The following is a 21,248-nucleotide window of genomic DNA, read 5'->3' on the forward strand; positions in this document are numbered from 1 at the left end:
ATCCAACCATCTCATCCTTTGTCTTCCCCTTCTCCTCCTGCTCTCAACCTTTCCCTTACACAATGCTGTATGTCAATTATATCTTTAACTTAAAGCGGGGGATCGGCGGGGAGAAAGAACTTGACTGGCTTTGATGCTTGTTAGGAACCATAAGAGTCATCTTGTTGGTACATAAAACAAGGAGTTTGAAAAATTTCTAACTCTCCCAAGTTTAAAGCAGCTACTGGGTTTAAAGCAGCTACTTGGGGCACGGTTGCAGCAAATCTCTGTTCAATGTCTTGTATATTGCGTGGTGCACACGTGAGCAAATACATTCTTTTTTGCAAAAGAATTTATAGCACTCTGGAGAAAATACAGACAGTATTTCAGAATCAAGCCTCTCATCAATGATGCTGGCTCACAGAACACAGATGAAAATTCACAAGCAGTGCCTGTCCTGAAAATTAAACGTAACTCTGTCCACTCTAATCTGGAGTCATGTTGTTGGGACTGGCCCCTTTCAGCTCACTGGACAACACATTACATGAGAGGGAATGTTCCATTTGGCCTTTCTCCTTGTATCATCTCTGCTGCTTAAGTTCTGATGTCATTTGGCAGGAATCTCCTGCTGATAGCTGGACACAGTCATTAACACAGCTGGCCAACTTCATCTCAGAACAACACAACTGGAAAATTGGGTCTGTACTTTTCAAAATGCAAGAGCGAGGAGTTGCTTTGGCTGGATTTTTTATATGAGTCTTATCAGAAACTGTTAAAACTTTTTGAAAGAGAGATGATTAAGGCAAAGCCAGTTCTGTAAAACAATAAGCTGCTTCTTAGAGCAAACATTAACAGTCGGGAGCCCAATCTCTTTTCCTGAGAGACCAGTAATGGAATTTGTTCCCTGGCTTGTCAGCATCTGATGAGATTATCTGACCAAAATGGTCCTTTTTCAAAGGGAAACATCTAAGGAGTTTGAAGAGACAGACAGGATGCAGCTCAGAGTTGAGGAAACAGCCAAAGTCTGCTTGGATGGGATAATGCTGATGCTAAATAGAAGGCAGAGGAGCAAAGGGTTCTTTTGTTTATCTTTTGTCAACCTTGAAAGACTACAGCACAGACAGGTCATGTAAGACCAATGGGCTGGAGGTGGTGGGGGAGACATAAACTGATCACCGCTATCCAAAACAACATTCATTAGGTAAGCATTTATGGAGCTATTTGTCAGATCCTGTCTGCTCTCAAGGAACTCAGGGTTGCGTAAGGATAAGAGACAAATAAACAAATATATTGCTATACAGTGTGATAAGCACAAAAGAGATAAGTCCATGGAGGCTGTCTGGAAGTGACACAGAGCAAGAGTATCTGAGAAGGTCTCCAGGAAGAGCTGGCAATCTGAACCAGATGCTGGAAGAGAAACAGGAGACTTACAGGCAAGGGCATGGAGAAGCTTTCTAGGCACAGGGCGAGCACGCGTAAAGGCACTGACGTGGGGTCAGCACGTTTACCGTTACTGGAGAAGACGGGCAACAGAGGAGACTAGAGATTATGACTGGTTTTTTTACACTAGTTATTTATTTACTTGTTGGCTGTACCGCATGGCATGTAGGATCTTAGTTCCCTGACCCCAGACTGAACCTGTGCCCCCTGCAATGGAAGCATGGAGTCTAAACCACTAGACCACCAGGGAAGTCTCTTTATGCTACATTAAAGCTACAGGTAGTCAATGACAGGTGGTAACCAGGAGAGTGACATGGACAGACTGTGGCTTAGAAATATCAATTTGGTTGAAGTCTGGGAGATAAGTCACAAAACAGTAAGGCCTGAGATCAGATCAGCTAGGAGGCAGTTGCAATAAACTAGACAAAAGATGATAAAGGTGTGATTTAAGGGTATCTTGTTTATTTTCTGAATTTCTGCTACTTTTGGGCCATGGGATGGCTCAGGTTCTCCAGAGTTGCTAGAAGCTTTTTAATGCTGGTTTTGTGTTGAGACAGAGCAGAGGAGGGACCAGTGAACAATCCTGTCACCTTAAGTGTTGGTCTTCTGCGTAGTTCTATAAGAAATCTGTGAAAACCCTGCAGGATGGGAGGGGGTCAGTCAGACGGTAAAAGCTCAATGTAGGCAGACGCTCTTTGGAAGGACAAAAAGGCCATAGAAGTAGGATGAAAACAGATTATTCTAGTGACCTGCTTTTAGAAAATCTGATATGTAAAAATTACATCTCAAAAAATATTTCACTCTATGCTAGGATGTATTTCATTGACTCCAAGAGGCACTTTCTTCCCTCTGCATTTTAACATCTTGAAGTCAGGATGTGTCTTATAATTGATGTGATAATAAAGAACTCTGTCAGCTTAATAGGCAGAGGATTTTTCTTTCTGGAATGGTACATAAAATAATGGCTATACAGTAATATAGTAAATGATACAAACTGTTGGAAACATCATGACCATCATATTTAAGCAAATATGTATTAATACATATTGTGTGTTGAGGCCAGGGTTGCAGAATAAGACCCTAACCAGCTGGCTGCAAGTCACATACTTTCACTCTCTATTTAAGAGAAACATATAAGATTTTGCCATTGGAGGACACATGATTCAAAGGGTTATGATAAATTTTAAATGATTATGTGCTATAAGTTAGAAAGAAACATGGATACTTAGTAAAGCCATCACTATAGATGGTGGTGCTAGTGGTAAAGAGCCTGCCTGCCAGTGTAGGAGATGCAAGAGACTCTGGTTCTATCCCTGGGCTGGGAAGATCCCCTGGAGAAGGGAATGGCAACCCATTCCAGTCCTCTCGCCTGTAAAATCCCATGGACAGAGGAGCCTGGCGGGCTGTAATCCACGGGGTCACAAAGGGTCAGACACGACTGAGCAGCTGAGCACAGTGCACAGGAGAAAAGCAACCAGAGCCTATTCCACATCAGCGGTGAGTTCCACGGACATGCCGTACACAGCCAAGACGTGAGTTTTCAGAAAGTTTTCTGAAGTCGAATAACTTTATGGCTCTAAAATTATACGACAAATGCATTTCATTCTAACTCATTTAAATAACATCTTATGTTCATAATGCTGAAATTAGTTCATCTAAGTATCAAATTAAGCACAATACAATTCTGACCACAAACAAACTGACATGAAATTAATTTTTTATACGATCTTGAGATATGGTACCTATTAAAAAAATTAATATAACAAACTTTATTACACACTTTAATGCAGGAAATATTTTAAAAGTCCTGAGGCCATAAAGTTTTACTCTAATAAGAAATTCATATCAATAAAAGTAAGTCTTCCACTTAGTTCATGCCCTTTGTTGTTGTTGTTTTAGAGCAGTTTAATGGGCTAAGAAAACTGAGGGGAAGATGCAGAGACTCCCCCCACCACTGTCCCCACATTTGTACACACCCCAACCAGAGCTGCCCATTTGTCACAACTGATGAACCTACACTGATGTGTCATAATCACCCCAAAGACCATCATTTGCATTAGGGGTCACTCTTGGTGTTGCACATCCTGTGAGTGTGTGGACAAATGTATAATAACCTGTATCTACTGTTACAGTATCAAATGAAGTGTTTTAACTGGCCCTTAAATCCTCTGTGCTCCACCTATTCACCCTTCCCCATTTTCCCCAACACCTAGCAACCACTGATCTTGTTCCTCTCTTCATAATTTTTACAAGAGTTGTGTTTTTTTTTTTTAATTGTATGTTTTTTTACTTTTGGCAATGGATGTAGTATGGTTTAAATTTCCTTTTCAGGAAGTTACTTTTCTTGTTAAAACTCCATTTCAGGGTTAATTCCCCCCAAAAGGTCTGAGTTCACACCCTTTTTGAACATTCTGAAGGAATTCCTTCAAGGACAGCACTAGAATATGTGTGATAGTCATCACTATGGTTGCGTACTAAGCTGCTTCAGTCATGTCTGACTCTGCGACCCCATGGACAGTATGTAGCTGGCCAGGCTCCTCTGTCCATGGGATTTTCCAGGCAGAAATACTGAAGTGGATTGCCATGCCTTCCTCCAGGACATCTTCTCGACCCAGGGACTGAACCCAAGTCTCTTATATCTCTTGCATTGGCAGGCGATTGTTAGTCTGTAATTTCTGTCCATTATTACCACTGGGCCGCTACTTTTGTTGCCCTCCACAGTGGTCACACACGTGTGGCTTAGAAGGGGAGACTCTGGGGGGATGGCTGCGTTGTGCTGGGGAGGCTGCACTGATGGGGCCTGAACCATCATGCCTCTCCCACAGCTCCGGGTCTCAGGACACCACGGCCGTTGTCCCGGCCAGCCCCTTCCCCTCAGTATGTCCTCTGGCTTCCCTCAGGGTGGAGCCCCAGAGACAGCAGCTGTTTCCAGCTGCACATTTTCCTTTAATCTGTCACGGGCCCTTAAGCTGCAGCTGCCTGGCATCTGCTCCCTTTGGCTCTGACAGAGGGAAGGATTGTTTGAGAAGCAAATTCCTGAGCTTTGGACCATTCCACATGGTGTTGAGGAAGCCATGAAACCCATGTAAGATTTTTGCCATTGTGGAAACATCCCAGTTCAATAGGTAATTATAAATTTGGAGTGAATTCAAGCATCTTCTTTGATTTTTAATAACATTCTTACCCAAACCAAAATGTATCCCCCTTCTTGTTTAGTAAAATATCCTCCCTAAATTGGCCATCTCAATGCTGGTCTCCTTCTCCTGGCAAATATGACACATATCTGTGGCGACACTACAGTTTTCACTGCCCTGGTTTCATAAAAACACATAAAAGGTTACTAATGTTTTTCCAGATGTTCCAGTTTAGACTTGGGGGAAAGACAACAAACATTTCCTGCAAAGGACACAAGGAAGATGCTTCTGTTTATGGAGTAAGCACCAAGCAATATAGAAATAGCTTTGCTACAGATGGAGAGAGACTGTGCAGGGCTGTACCCTACGGGGGGCAGGACCGTCATTTTGCACCCTGATACCACCTGCTCTCGTGCTGTATCAGTTTAATCAGGTCAGGTACCACTCACTCTACCATGGTGACACTTGCTTCATTAAGCTGGAGGTGTCAATAAAAATTTAACTTCTTGGTTTATAACTACAGGGGAAATATTTATTCCTAACTACTACAAGGATCTCTCTCTCACACACACACATAACGTCCACAACTATTTTCTGTTCTGGTTTGGCACACTGGGAGGAAACTTTCAGTCTTTTAAAATATTTGGAAACAAGAGCGGGGAAAGTTTTGTTTGAAAGAAGACTCCAGGGCTAATGGCATGGTGCATCCAAAGGGAGAGAGGATTGAAAGAAGGAAATTGCTTGACTTTTTACTTTGGCTGAATTGGTCTCCAGTACAAGAGCCATAAGACAGAGAGACTGCCAAAGGTCTGGCAGAGAAAACGCCTGGGAGTGAGATGCAGAGTGTCTCCATACAAACACGGTACATTTGTGAGAGAAGAAAAAACTGTCCACGAGAGGTACCTGTCTCTCCCCAGAGACTGTCAAAGCTGTTGATCTGTGCTCGCTCCACCTCCTCTTCATCTTTTTCTGGAAGATCAAGTAGGTAGGAGACAATCTGAAACAAGAAGTTGTGTCAGCTCGAAGTTCAGGTGGAAAACTATACACTGATACTGTGAACCTGTGAGGTTGGAAGATATCTGGATAACCCTGTGCCACTCTCTCTCTTGCACACCATAGGCGTCAGAACAGATTGTCCTCACAAAAGAGTGCAAAGCTGCCAAGATGAGCATTCATTCTACCAGGTACAGTTTACATGTTTCCCTTGAACACAATTAATTTATACAGCATGTGATTTTTAAAAATTACACATTTATCACATTGAGTTAAAAAAGCAATCCCTCTTCCTCCTAATAAAACTACCAGAAATAAACAGAAAAAAAAATCAATAAGCAAAAAGCAAAAAATAAATATGGAGAAAACTGAGGGCCTGTACTTTTTTAGAGTAGAGCTATTATCTTCTTTTTTTATCTCTTGGAATTACAAGGACTGTTTCGGGACAGTGAAAGGAGAAAGGCTGCTAACAACAAAGGCAAGTGATAGCTCTGTTTTCAGGAATCTGACTGTAAGGAGTGCTAAACAACCTTTCACAGATAGTAAAAGTTCCAATTTTACTTAATATTCCCTTGGGGACATATCAGGTCAGTGGAAGAGGTGGCTGTCTCACTGAAGCATCTCATGTAGTGTGAACCAGCTTGTCCTGGCCCATGAAAGCTGACTCTTCAATTTTCAGAGTTTTGCAAGCTGCTTGTTAAACAAAGCTGTTTATTAAAAACTAAATAACAGGGAGGGATTTAAAAACAATAATAGCAATGATGGGAATTCCTTGGTGGCCCAGTGGTTAAGACTCAGTGCTCTCATTGCTAGGGCCCAGGTTTGATCCCTGGTCAGGGAACTAAGATCCCACAAACCAAGCACCAGAGAAAAAAAATTAAAAACTTAAAAAATAAAGAAAGAAACTACATCAATAGGTTAAAATATACAGTCTCATAACTCCCTAATTATTAAATTACATTTTACTATTACCTATGCTTGTGAGGTTATTTACATTGACTGCGTCTGCATGGTGGCAATTCTACATAATGGTGTGCTCCTCTGTGTTCAGTGTAGGTAGCTTGAAATCAGTCATGGTGTGGGTATTTGCTGTTGTAGTTCAGTCACTAAATTGTGTCTGACTCTTTGTGACCCCATGGACTGCAGCATGTCAGGCTTCCCTGTCCTTCACAATCTCATGGAGTTTGCTCAAACTATATACTCTGGAAACTGGCAAATTCTGCAGATCAGGATTTGATTTAGTGCCAAAGCTGAAAGAGGTTCCAGTTTAATGAATATAATTTGTATGAGGGCAAAATGTAGTTTGACAGTGAATCACACACCAGATTTAAAGACAAAATTATTGGGAAAAGAGCAAACGGGTGCAGTTTCATTTATCAAACCACAGTTGAGTTGTAACCACAGGGTTGGGTATGGATATAAATTTAGCAAAAATTGACAAAAGCATTCAATTAAGAGTATTACACAATTCATTATTACTTGTGAACTGTGTGTGATGTGTTTTTTTTATAACAGTAAATTTATAATAAATTTAAATCTATATGTACACACACACACACACACACACACACAACACTCCGTCTGCACTCTACTCCCCTCTCCAAGGCTGGCTGTTAAACATTTCCTAGCACACTACCAATTCCACATATTGTGCCACTACATTACTTTTATTAATAAATAACTTAGCAAAAATACCATCTGCACAGTGTTTAACAGTTTACAAGGCACCTTTCATATCAACCTTATAAAAAAGAATTTATTAGAAAGCCTCACTATACTGGTGGGAGACTAAGGTTCTAAGAGATGAGTTACATTGCCCAGAACCAATGTGGAGGAAAGCTGAGCTTCAAACCTGGCCCTTCTGATATTCCAACTCCCTATTCCACTCTGCCCACCCATGTGAACAAAGGTCAAGAAATAACCCCCAAGCCCAGTGTCACTGTCTGTTAAATAGGGGTGGAAGATGAGGAGGAATCAGATTAGATAATTTCCAAGGTCCTTTCCAACATCATCCTAGGTACCCGGCATCTCCCTATTTCTCAGATCAATGACCAAAAAGCTACTTCATATTAACCTGGCAATTTTGTAATAAGGCAATTATTTTTCCCCTGGTTTCCTTCAAGACATAGCTTGAAAAAAATGAAAAACAAACCAAGCCTTGTTGGCTGCTTTCTTACCTCAGTGTAACCCATGCTGGCTGCAGCGATGAGGGCCTGCTGGATGGCATGGCTCTTCTTAAACACCCCCTGCTGCTGGCCTGCCATTGTCCAGTCACACTGAATTAGAAACTTGACGACCTCCAGATGACCTCGGAGTGCGGCATGGACCAGGGCACACTGCCCATTCTTATCTAAGTGATCCACCTGTGGGAAGGGACAGAGAAACCTGTGTGAAAAAGCCTGTGGCTGCCTACCTAGTCTCGTTTCATCCATTCACTGCACAGTGAGTGCAGTCTGGACCATGAAGATTCACCCTCTCCCATATTCCTTGGACCACTTTCTGAGAAAATTCAGGTGATATTCTCTTACTCAGGCTAGATCTTCACTGAGCTACAACTCTGGTAGATGCTCCTCTGGGGACACTCTCTTTGTATAACGTCAGGCTTTTGTTTTCACATCAAAAGAAACCAAAAATATGCCCCAAACGACCCCAAACTCCAGCTCTGCTTTCCTGATGGACACTCTCCTTTGTCCTCAAATAGGTCTTTCCAGACTCAAATCTGAAAGGCTTATAAGCTCTACTGGAACAAAACGCTGTCTTTGAAATCATGAAAGGGAAGAAAAACATCTTGAAGCTTAAAGTTTCTGGTGTTCCAAAGAAGCAAAGTATCTCATGTCATGAATCACACAGTTAACCACTAAGCTCTGGCAGGTGCCACTTCTTTCTTCCAGTGGGAGGGTGGAATCTTGACGATTTGGCCAAAATGGCTGGAGGGACTTGGAACTTAATGTTAGACCATGTTCCAGCAGCAGTTTTTACAGTTGTGGTGTTGGTTACAGGTTTAGGCTGAAAGAGGAGCCTGATTAAGAACAAGCTACCAGAAGGTCCCTAGCCACAAGTCTCAACAGACGAACAGCCTCTCCTGGCAGGTGGGCAAGGTATGTTCCAGTGTTCATTAGAGCAAGTGAAGCCTAAGTTCTGCATCTGTTTCTCTCCAGCTTTAGTTCCATCCAGTCATCCAAATAGCAAATGTTTACTGAATGCCTACTGTGTGCAAGGTGCTCTTAATCCTTTTTCTAGATGAACAAAGTGAGGCTGAGAGGGGTCAAATGACTTGTCCAAACCCTCATAGAAAGCAAGCGTCAATGCAGGCTTCGATCACGTTGTGCTTGACGCCAAAGTTTATGATTTTGATGACTTGCTTCCCCTCTCTCATGGAAGCCAGACTGTAAGAGGTTAAGGAGCAGTAAGGAAGCAGTGGTAGCAAGTAGAGAGGACTCTTAGGACAGGCTCAGTGGATGTGGGTGGGAAGAGATGGGACAGTGGTTTCTGTTTAGGAGAGAGGAAAGTCTCTCTTTAGGGTTAGAGAAGACATTTGTAGGTTTGTAGAAACTAAGAAGAAACGTAGCATGAATTTAGAAAGAGAATGAAATGATGTTAGCGAAAGAGCAACATACTGAGATTAAAAAATACAGGTGGGAAATTCCCTGGTGGTCCAGTGGTTAGGACTCCATACTTCCACTGCAGGGGTCACAGGTTCAATCCTGGTTGGAGAATTAACATCCCAAAAGCCTTGTGGTGCAGCCTATGTGTGTGTATACATATGTATATTTGTGTATATGTGCCTATATATGTATATGTGTATATATATGTATACAGGAGGCAATAATTTTGATAAGGAAGGTAAACACTGCCTTCTCTGAGGCAGAAGTAAAGTAAGTTTGTAAGGATTAACAGAGTTTTGAGATAGAGGAACAGTGAGATAAACACAATCTTGGTAGTTGTAGGAGGGCAAAAGAGTTTTGACAGGGTCTCAAGAAGATCATAGATGATTTATGTATCTGTTCTGGGGAAAATGAGAAACAAATAAAATGATAGCTGAGCAATAGGAAAGACCTAGCTGGGATCAGAATATGAATTTATAGCAATAACAATAAGGCTGATAATGATAATAAGTTATCATGCTGTTTCTAGAGGTGTTTATCCAAATGACAAGGACATTATAGGTGGACCATTTCTGTGTCACAGTTAGCATTTACAGCTCAGGGATTTCCCTGAGGTCCCCAGGTTCCAGCTCTCAAAAGAGTCTTGGGAGACAGACCCAATTCTTCCCTGGTAAGAACACTGGACACCTCAGAATTAGGTCATTTATGTTATTGTTCAGTTGCTAAATCCTGTCTGACTCTTTATGACCCCATGGACTGCAGCATGCCAGGCTTCCCAGTCCTTCACTATCTCCTGGAGTTTGCTCAAGTTCATGTCCATTGAGTCAGTGATGCTATCCGACTATCTCATCATCTGCCGCCGTCTTCTCCTTTTGCCTTCAATCTTTCCCAGCATCAGGGTCTTTTCCATTGAGTTGGCTCTTTGCATCAAGTGGTCAAAGTATTGGTGCTTCAGCTATAGCATCAGTCCTTCCAATGTCTAGTCAGGGTTGCATATTATTTACAGTTCACTGCAAACCCACCCAAATCCTCGGTTTGGTTTCAGAATGGAAATAAAATGTTCCATAGATGTCTACATTTTTGAGACCAGCATTTCTCCTTTTTATAAAAAATGCTTAATTTAAAATTTTATCTTTCACTGTGCTGGGTCCTCACTGCTGTGTGGGCTCTTCTTTAGTTGCGGCGAGAGCAGGGGCCATTCTCTAGTTGTGGTGCATGGGCTCGTCATTGCAGTGACTTCTCTTACTGTGGAGCGTGGGCTCTAGGGGGCACAGGCTTCAGCAGTTGCAACGCATGGGTTCGGTGGTTGTGACTCCCAGGCTCTAGGGCACAAGCTCAGTAGTTGTGGCACATGGGCTGAAGGGCTCTGCAGCATGTGGGATCTTCCTGGACTGGGGATTGAACCCATGTCTCCTGTATTGGCAGGTGGATTCTTCACCACTGAGCTACCAGGGAAGACCCCTGGTTTTTTTTCTTTTTCCATCAATATTTTGAAATTGAGTTTTATCATTATCAGTGGCTCTTGAGGTACTATAAACCAAATATATTTTAAAGAAATGTTTTGAGAGAATTAAAATACCCTTTTGAGTGCTTCTGGTCAGACAGTCATCTCAGATGTCTACAGGGGTGTCTCCAAGGGTAGATGAGGGTGCCTCCAAGGGTAGATGAGGGTGCCTGGTCTCTGCTCTTATGTCCTTGACTAACATGAAAGGCTGAGAGTTCGCAGGCGCCATTCAGATTAGACCTCACAGTGCAGACTCTTCGCTGCCTCACTCTGCTTTCCTCACTCTGAGCTCAGGAGAGAATTTCTTGGTTGTGAGCAAGGGACTGTTTGTGGCTGCTGATAAATGCGGTTTCCTAAGCATCTCTCAAAAGTTTTAGAACTGTGTCCAGAGGAAGCCTGGAACTGGCCCAGGGCAAGCAGGCAAACAGTAGGATGTAATCAGAGCCAGTTCTTCTTTTGATCTGCTTCCTAATAGGATCTGATGCATATTCTACCTACACTCAGGCAACACAGGAGATAAGGACGAGTCTGAGACAGGAAGAAAGACACAGGAGGGAAGAACCAGCCGCAGCGCTGGGTAGCAGTTACCTTGGCCCGTTTCTTGCATAGCAGCACCACGATGCTCAGGAAGCCTGCCGCCGCGGCATAGCCCAGGGGGGTCAGGCCGCTCTCAGAGGAGGCATCCACGTTGGCCCCAAACTCCAAGAGCAGGGCCACCATTTCTGTGTAGCCAAGGTGAGACTGGACACAGAGAATTGGAGCATTATTCAAAACTTCTGTCCGGTAGTTAATGTTGGCACCTCCCAAAATCAGCAGTCGGCTGACCTAGTCATAAGAAAACAAACAGAAATGATGCTCACATAAATATCAGTTATATCCTATCAGTCACCTTTTCTTAAGTCATCTGCATGCATGCATGCTGAGTTGCTTCAGTTGTGTCCAATTCTTTGCCACCCTACAGACCACAGTCCACCAGACTCCTCTGTCCATGGGATTCTCCAGGCAAGAACACTGAGATGGGTTGCCATGTACTCCCCTCCAGGGAATCTTCCCCGACCCAGGGATTGAACGTGCATCTTTTACATTTCCTGCATTGGCAGGCAGGTTCTTTACCACTAGCACCACCTGGGAAGCCTTAAGTCACCTAGGACCCCTCGATAAGTGCCCAGAAACACTGGGTAACTTCTTTATGTTAAAATCTCTATTTGTTCCTTTTTTAATACCTTGCCTTTGGAAAGGGATGTGACATGTCTCCTTTATACAAACCACCCAGGAACTAGAGTAAACACCACCCATACTGTAGTACAGTCTCCACTAAGTGAACTGTTGGTCAGAACTTTTACTGAAACAAAAGTGATCTAAGAATGCTTTACTCCCTAGAAGGAGCAGGACTTATTCTATAAATCAGACTCATTTTACAGAAGATCAACAGGTTTGGTCTTCAACTCACAGAATAAAATGTAACGATTTAAAATATATCAAACTATTAATAAAAGGTTAATTAATAGAAGAGTCAAAGATCAATCAAATAACTCCTTAAATGTCCTCTGACTTTTATGTTTTCATAGTTAATTCTTCAATCTGCCTGTAACTTAGATGCACTTACCTTTATATTTGGTGTATAGAGATTTCGTAAAGATGCCAATGCCATGGACAGACCTTCTGTGCTGTAGGAGATCCAGAGGCCTTGGAGGATGGAGGATGATACGCCAACTTTTTTACTCAAACCCTGAAAAAGAAACAGAGACACAATTAAGGGATCAGCCCAGCTAAAAAGTACCCTTGGCAGTAAGTTATGAGCCTCTAAGTTTGTGGTACTAAGAAATGAGAATAGAGTCTTGCTCTAATGATATCTAGCATAACAAAGCCAGTCCACTGAGGGGGACACAGACTGGTCCTGTAGGAACAAGCTAACTAAACTGTATCTACCTCGGCAGTCTGTGACAACAAACCTACTCAATACCTCTCTCTTCTTTCTTTTTATTTATTTTTTTTATTATCTTTTTTCTTTCTTTTCTTTTCTTTTTCTATTGTAGTAGTTTTTGCCATACATTGATATGAATCAGCCATGGATCTACATGTGTTCCCCATCCCAATTCCCCCTCCCACCTCCTTCTCCATCCCATCCTTAGAGTGAAGTAAGCCAGAAAGATAAAGACCAATACAGTATACTAACGCATATATATGGAATTTAAAAAGATGGTAATGATAACCCTATACGCAAAACAGAAAAAGAGACACAGATGTACAGAACAGACTTTTAGTCTCTTCTTTCTTTTTAAAAAAATGTTTATTTATTTATGGCTGGGCTGGGTCTTTTCTGCTACGAGGGCTTGCTCTAGTTGTGGCAAGCTGGGGCTAGTCTCCAGTTGTGAAACTCAGGCTTCTCATTGTGGTGCCTTCTCTTAACTGCAGAGTGTGGGCTTAGTTGCTCTGCATCATGTGGGATCTTCCTGGACCAGGGACAGAACCCATGTCCCCTGCACTGGCAGGCAGATTCTTAACTTGGACCACCAGGGAGGTCAATCAGGTTTATTTTAAGGTGATGGAAATGTACTAATAGTGGTAATAATTATTTAACTGTATAAATATACCAAATATCCAGAATTACAGACTCCAAACCTTATATTTTTAAGGTAATTAATGACATCATATGCAATTCTTCATGAACAAAGATAAAATAAGGGAAATTTAAAACTAATTGGAAAGAAATATAAACTGGACTATATGTTACTGCTGACTGGCAGTTCTAAGTGGTGCTGATTATAAGCACTGAGTCTGTCCTTGCCTTTTCATGACACTCAGCTGATAGGAACTGAGAATTCTAGCAGTCTGGGAGAAGCTAAAGTCAATCAGTAGAGAACACCCTGCATTTAAAGGACCCTGAAAAGTGCAGCATTAGCAAAACCATGGTCCAAGTCCACATTCTTCAGTTTACAGTCATGTCATCACCACACGTTATACACCCTAGTATTTATGGCCTGAAACACACAGGGAGCCAGTCATATCTCAGGCGACCATGTCGTCTGCAGCAAAATAAGATAACGCTGTGTCAATGACAGGAGTGTACAATTTAAGTGCAGGTCTCCATGACAGGCTGGTGGCTGCCAGGAAGGAGAAGGCTGAGGGGAAGATGAAGTGGGTAAAGGGATTAGGAGGTACATACTTTCAGTTATAAAATAAACAAGTCATAGGGATGTAAAAAAATAAGTAAACATTGGTTTCCATGTATTGGATATAGTCACCTGGGATCAGATGAAATTTCGTATCATTTATCTGTTTCATGTGGTATTTATTTTAGCGTGCAGGGCATACAGACAGGCATCAACTTCTTTGCATCTGATCCCAGGCAGAAGGTGATGCTAAAAGCTTAAGTGATTAAAGTCATGATGCTTAATACTGAAGCTATTTTCCCATCTAACTGAAGGATAATCACCTCAGAGTCTGTAGAAGTGGCAGGCACTTTTTGGTCCACTTGAAGATGGAATGAGACACCTTGCCTGTTAAAATAGTCTCACTCTGCTCCCATTAAGTAAGGTCACTGGGTAAGGTCATTTTTGGCTACAGGGATTTGTTAGATAGACAAGTATGATTCAAATATAGGACTTGCCACTGTAGGCTTCAATTCTGTCCATCTGATGAAAAGCCTTCCCCAGCTATGTGCTTATATGCTGGGGAGAATTCGTTAGGCTCTTAAAGTTGCCCTTCATGCTGTTTTCTCTCTGAAGAGAACTGTTTTATCTTTAATAGTATCTCTGGGGGGAAATCCAAGCCAGAGGACTATTTAAAATCCCTGCATTTCTCAGTCCAGAGGCAGCAAAATTGGTCTGAAGAGACTGGGATTGGAGGTGGCAGATGCAATAGCAAACTGCAGACTAGAAAAACCAGAACAAATTTCTTCCTCAACTTCTGTGCTGTGTCCCACAACTGCTATCTAGACTATAAATTCCTTGAGATTAGGGGCTGTATACTTTTGATTTTTGTATCCCAAGTACAATGCCTCAGCAAGCACTGAATAAACAAACGAATGGGATCTCCATCCCAGCTGTGTGGATGCTGGAAGAAAGAAAGCTGATGCTTAGAGTTCTTAAAAGTTTTGAAACGACTCGGGGGAAAAACTGGGATTATAATTTCAAAACAGAATGGGGAGAGTAGCTTAAAGGAAGGTTACAGCTGGTTTTAGAGAAAGAGTTTGAAATTCACAGCACCAAGAATATTAAAATCATCATCAAGACAATTATAAGAACATGGAAAGAGTAACTGCTCTCAGAGACTTTTAAAAAAATACTGTGAAAACCTATAACTAATGCTGTATGACTATCCTCAGGAGATGGCAGGTCACATGACAGTGGTTCCCAGCCTTTTTGGCACCAGGGGCTGGTTTTGGGGAAGACAGTTTTTCCACTGATTGGGGTGGGGAGAATGGTTTTGGGATGATTCGAGCACATTAAATTTATTATGTACTTTATTTCTATTATTATTATATCAGCTCTACCTCAGATCATCAGGCATTAGATCCCAGAAGTCGGGGACTTCTGATGTATGAAGTATACACGACTATATGCTTCTTACCTAAATGATTATACATGTACATTTCCTAGAAAGCCTAGTAATCCACTGAACTGGGAGATGACAAATATGGTTTTCTTTCCAAAGTCCTAGGGAGGAACAGGCCAGACATTTTAGGAGATGGACCAACTCTGCAACAAACCAATTTCAGGGACCACACTGACACAGCAGGCAGCTTCATACACACAGTGCTAAGGAATGCCTGCTGGAAATGGAAAGAAAAACGCCTCCAACTTCTTTAATTACCTTAAAAATGTGTGCTTTGAGGATGTGATGTCCCAGTTCAATTGTCTGCTGTCGGTTTAGTTTTCCCTCTTGGCGGGAAAACCAGAAGGCAAGTAATGTGTGACCACTCCTGCAAGAGAGAGATTCATTTTAGGAAATTTAATGCTCCAACTCTCCTGTGGGTGGAGGACTGTTCACATCGAGCCATATATCCAGTGAAACTCTGTCTTGTTCACCCAACTTCTTAGGGAAGGGCACCTGCTCCTGGGCAAGTCATGGTTCTGAAAGGTTCTGAGCTTTTCCTGGTCCTTTACCCAAATCACACGTGTGAATATCACAAAATGTCACTTCTAGTTGGCTTACACCCTTCCCACACACAGATGGCATTAAAAGATCCATTTTTATTTTCTGTCTCTGTCAACTCCTCTTATTTCACCCATGCTTTAAATGTCAGTGTTGCTTCCTCAGGATCTTGTATTTGGTCCCAGTCTGTCCTCTGGATTAGCTCATCCATCCTCAGAGCCTTTGCCACCACCTGGAGAATCCCAGGGATGGGGACGCACAGAGTCGGACACGACTGAAGTGACTTAGCAGTAGCAAACCCTGTTACTTTTCCTCTATCTAGACGTCTCAGCTTTAGCTCAATATACATCCAACTGCCCACTGGATTTCTCTACCTAGAGGTCCAATGGCACCTTAAACTCAGTGGGTCCCAAACTGCATTAAAAACCTCCTCAAGGGAAGTCTTCTCTGATCAGCCTCTACCAAGCCTCTACTCCTCTCTTTAGCATTTTTTTTCTCCAGCTGAGAAGGGAGTACTCTCTCTGGTGATACATCATAGGCTGTATATACCTTTAGTACAGGGTCTACCACACTGCTACAAGCTCTCTCCTCTACTAGACTGTAAGCTTCCTGACAGCAATCATTCCCAGCCCCCATCTGCTTGCCAACAAATCTCCAATCTGTTCATGAAACATAAAACCCTTCTCTCTGCCCCTGCACACTGTCTTATCTGCCCACGATGCTCAGAAATGCCACAGGCCTCTTGTAATCACACACTTAGCTGGTCTGAAGACCAAGCCAACAGAGAGGCTAAGCTAAGAGAACTGCCAAAACATGGAGCCTGGGCCTGAACTGTATAGCATCGGAATCTGTCCTAATTTTGGACTCCTTGTTATATGAAGTGATAAATTTCCTTACTGCTTAATCCATTTGAGTTGATGTTTTTTATTTCTTCCAGCTTGAAGTATCCTAATGATATACTCTTTTAAGTGTAAGTGAATGTATTAATATATGTGTATACATGTGAAGTATATGTATGAATACAGGGTTGTATATCTCTTTTTATTTACATTTATGACAGAAATCTCGAGTTGCCAAACATTGTGTATGGCACATAAAAATTCTCAATAAACTTTTCACAAAGCAAGATTAGACATTAAACAAAGGACACTGGGTCACTTCCGGGTTCTGCCCTCTTATCACACTGCTATAGTCTGTAGGAACTGTAACACTGCAGAGTGACAACTGTCTCTCTACTCCCCATCAGGTGAGCAGTCAGCAGAGTTCTGTGTGCCACTGATAACCCAGCTTTTACTCCTTTCACTTGGGAGTGTCACAAAGGAGGGAAATCAAACTGTGATCTCAGTTTCAAGCCCAACGAATTCATCAAACAGAAGGAAAAACAGCAAGTGAATTTTTTGTTGGTGACATCTACTTGAGAGAAGGCCCAAAGTCTACTGGAAGATCTTCTCTCACAATTAACATTGGCTATGCTGCCAGGTTTAACATTTGAAGATGTCTAAAACTGAAGCCTGAAAAAACAAACAAGTCCTTCCTTTCTTCCTTCATAAATAAAGTTTCAGTAAAGAACCTGGAGAACAGAAAATGAGACAGCCCCCATCTTACTTAGGTGGGCTTCCCTGGTGGCACAGATGGTAAAGAATCTGCTTGCAATGCAGGAGACCTGGGTTCAGTCCGTGGGTGGGGAAGACCCCCTGGAGAAGGGAACGGCTACCTACTTAGGTGGGAATCATCCTATAAAGCTTCAAAAAGAAATTCTACCATGTTCTAACCTTTGGCTTCATAGAATTTCTGGATTCTAGTGGATACCAGGTCATCTTATTTGATTAGATAAGGCTGACCATAAAGGAAAGAGAGCTACTTCATTGAGAGAATGTCTCAGACAACTGTACCCTGCATGAAATCATCAATGTCATCTGAAGGTGTAAGTGTGAAAGTGAAAGTCGCTCAGTCGTGTCCGACTCTTTGAGACCCCATGGACTATGCAGTCCATGGAATTTTCCAGGCCAGAGTACTGGAGTAGGTAGCTGTTCCCTTCTCCAGGAGATCTTCCCAACCCAGGGATTGAACCCAGGTCTCCCACATTGCAGGCAGATTCTTTACCAGCCGAGCTGCCAGGGAAGCCCAAGAACACTGGAGTGGGTAGCCCATCCCTTCTCCAGGGGATCTTCCCGACCCAGGAATCAAACCGGGGTCTCCTGCATTGCAGGCGGATTCTTTACCAGCTGAGCCACCAGGGAAGCCCGTCATCTGAAGGTATGAGCCTGGAATTGTTTTGCACTCACAAAACCCAGAAATTGCTACTGAACATTTACATAGCCCTTGAAAGCCCAATGTAGTTCATAGGCTATTTTAACAGAAGTTAATGAGAACCATTTAAAAGTGCCCTAACTTCTCAAAATCTATCTGGTTATTAACAATGAAAGGATTGCAGCGTCCCTGGTATAAGAATTATTACTTTAAATGATTCATCTCTGACTATCCATAGAGACAAGAACTCCTGAACACAGGCCTCTGATCCATCATTTATGCTTCAGGCCATCAAGGAGAACCCATGCCTATGAGGATCAAGGAAAAAGCTCAGGGCAAGGCCATGAGCTGTCAGGTAGACACAGACCTGACTGCCCCAGTGCTTCCACTTCACCACCGTAACCAAGACACCCTGGGAAGATGCCTCTGCACCTTTCCAGCATGCATTGCAGTCACCCACAGGACAGCGCTTGCTTTTGTTATTGTTGATCAAGCACCGAGGAGAAACAGCAAGCCACACAGGTCAAGGAAAAGATGGTGATAACTGCAGTTTCCTTCTTTTTGGATACAAGCTGTTGTATTATTCATGAAAGAATGATTCCGACCCGCTCATTGGACTCAAAGCTTATGGTGTTGAGGACATGAAGACTGTCTCTTCTCTTGACATCTAAGACACTACCCTGGTGCTTTTCTTCCCCTTTCCTTCAGTTACATAACTTCTTTGCTCTATTCCCCTTTCTACGCCCTCTTTCAGGGCAGCCCTCACCTTGGCTCCCAGCTCTACTCTCTGAGATTTACTCGGCTTCTCTAGCTGCCGGCAGATTCCTCTTCCTCCAAATGACCTGTCAAATGCTGGCTGAAGTTGAAGATTTCCCTTAAAACCAAATCCCCTAAGGCTTATTAAAAAAAAAAACAACCTCCAGGTGCTCAGGCATGACACCGAGCATCGTCTTCTCCTCCCCGGACATCGCCTCTCACGGGTAACTGCAAGAGCTTCACTCTTGCCACAGCCTCCTCCCTGGCTCGTACCAGTATCTATCCAGCGGAAACCTGATCCAATTTCCCCTCAAGATCCTTCAATGGCTTTATATTTCCTCCTATACATAATCTAAACTCTAAATCATAAATCTAAACATGGTATTCAAAGCCTCCCCATAATCTGTCCCTTATCTGTTTCTTCACCTCGTAACCTTGTATTTCTAATTCCAGATGTAGTAAATTAGAGTTTCGAACATGCTTTCCCTCTGCCTATAACTCATCAGGCAAACCACTTCCCAGTCTTCAAGCCTCAGTTCACAGCATCTACTCTGTGCAGTCTTCTTTGGTCCTCCAGATGGGGTCAGCAGTTCTTTCCTTGAGGCTCTGACGTATCTGGCACACCGCTCCACCATCACACCTGCTACAGCCATGCACTGTGTGTGTCTGCACATCAGTCTTCCTGCTAGACTCTACTGCGGACAGAAGCTATGCTTTTAAACATATGTTCTCTGAGCTAACAAGACTCCATACTTGCAAAGTGAATGAATAACAGTCCCTTTTGTACAAATGCACATTTGTACACTACCTATGGTTTCCAAAATTACCACAGCACTTATTTAGATTCCCCCGTACACCTTTACTATGGGCACAGGTATGAATATTACTAATGTGGTAGACTGGCTGAGACTCAGCAAGACTGAAGAACAGACTCCAGCTCACGTGGCTAGGATATTAAGAGATGAGAACCCAGGGTCTTCCGAAACCTTGCTCCACTGCCACATTGATAAGATTAAAACATAAAGAAGAGTACATTCATTTTTATAGTACACAATCTGAATTCTTACAATCAAAATCGGCAACTGTTAATTTTGACATTTTTTGATTAGCATTTTGGGAGACAGCAGTTAAGAAATAGAGCCAGAGTCTATGTGACATTTTATGTATGACTGAACACAACTGTTTCCCCCTATAATTACAGATGATGGTGATAAAAATTGACTTTCATGTGAGCTCATATGTGGTTATAAAGACCAGTGGGTGGTGGCCATGGTGAGGGTAGAAGTATTAGGATTTCCACATAGTTTATATAATGAGGTCACTTTGTGATTCAGTCACCTTGCAGACTCCTTATCTGCATTCACAACACTGCTTCCTTATCCCTGAAATGAAGTCAAATTCCAGTTCTTTCGCTTTCAAGCTTTCAGCTTTGGACAAGCTTTCTAACCTCTCTGTAAGACAGGGAGAGTAACACTTCTCTCTCAGGCCTGGGGAGGGAATTAAGTGAGAGATATTAGGTAAATGTGTTTTGTATTTCTTTTATATCCTCCATAGTCACTAGCACAGTGCTAAACTAAAGGAATGAACAGCAATCACAGAAGACTTAAAACATGTAAGAGGATGACTGTGTGCTCAGAGTTTTAATGTGTGCAGCACGGTGAAACGTGACCCTCTATCCTTAATGCCAATCTCTGCCCTTCCACACCTAACTTCACTCTACCTTTACAGCCAGAAGGGAAGCCCATGGATCAGGGGAAGATGATTGGGGATGAGTGCCATTCACAGTTAGCTGTGCAGGAAAACCTGGTATTGTCAATTCAGGCAGAGAATGGGGACAAGAACAGAGCTATCCAGATCCTAAGAAGTAAGGTAGAAGTTAAGCTAACAGGAGGAATATGAATTTTTCATGTCCATCAGAGATTTTCAGGAGGATATAACCTTACATTCAAGATAGATTTGCTTTGACATATTTTAGGAGAGAGTTAATCACATGTCAGAGTTGAAGATTCCTCCCCCAGCATTCTCCCCTCACCTCTCTCCCAACAAAAGGCAGGGAAGGTCGAACCCAGCATAACACAGGGTAGATCCAATCTCAATTCCAGCTGCAGGCTACAGCAGCCTCTTGACACGGAATTATCAGAGACAAGTGATATTCACCCTTGGACAACTACAGATGATAAGACAATGAGGAGCTGCTCTTACCTGATGCCCTAGTACCTCAAAGAATTCAGAGCTGTGGAGGCTCTCAGGCAAAGCTTTCTAAGGCAAGAATCACCATCCCTACCCTCCACCCATTTACTGGTTTGGAAGTTGCCTAACAGTTATTATACAACTTTTTTGTTTTATACAACTATAAAATATACAATGGTACTATGTCTGTTTTTCTAATAGATTTTCACTTAGCAACCCAGAGAGTAAATGATCTTAAAGTCTCTACCTGTAGTACTAACAAATGTACTCAAATATCTCCAGCATGGAAGGGTCCTCCAT

General features: G+C 42.5%; 1 protein-coding gene across 8 annotated transcripts in view; it reads right to left on the reverse strand.

Annotated features, from left to right (window-relative positions):
• Nucleotides 1–21,248, reverse strand: part of TANC2 (tetratricopeptide repeat, ankyrin repeat and coiled-coil containing 2) — a 361,529-nt gene that overhangs the window by 24,963 nt on the left and 315,318 nt on the right. For all 8 annotated transcript variants that reach the window (XM_070479550.1, XM_070479549.1, XM_070479548.1 and 5 more), the window contains 5 exons: nt 15,471–15,579; nt 12,262–12,384; nt 11,244–11,480; nt 7,724–7,909; nt 5,457–5,550 (listed from right to left, as the gene is read on the reverse strand). In XM_070479550.1, the coding sequence (XP_070335651.1) occupies nt 5,457–5,550; nt 7,724–7,909; nt 11,244–11,480; nt 12,262–12,384; nt 15,471–15,579 (749 nt within the window). The remainder of the gene's footprint in view (nt 1–5,456; nt 5,551–7,723; nt 7,910–11,243; nt 11,481–12,261; nt 12,385–15,470; nt 15,580–21,248) is intronic.

This window comes from Odocoileus virginianus, chromosome 17, assembly GCF_023699985.2.
Source record: "Odocoileus virginianus isolate 20LAN1187 ecotype Illinois chromosome 17, Ovbor_1.2, whole genome shotgun sequence".
NCBI lineage: Eukaryota > Metazoa > Chordata > Mammalia > Artiodactyla > Cervidae > Odocoileus > Odocoileus virginianus.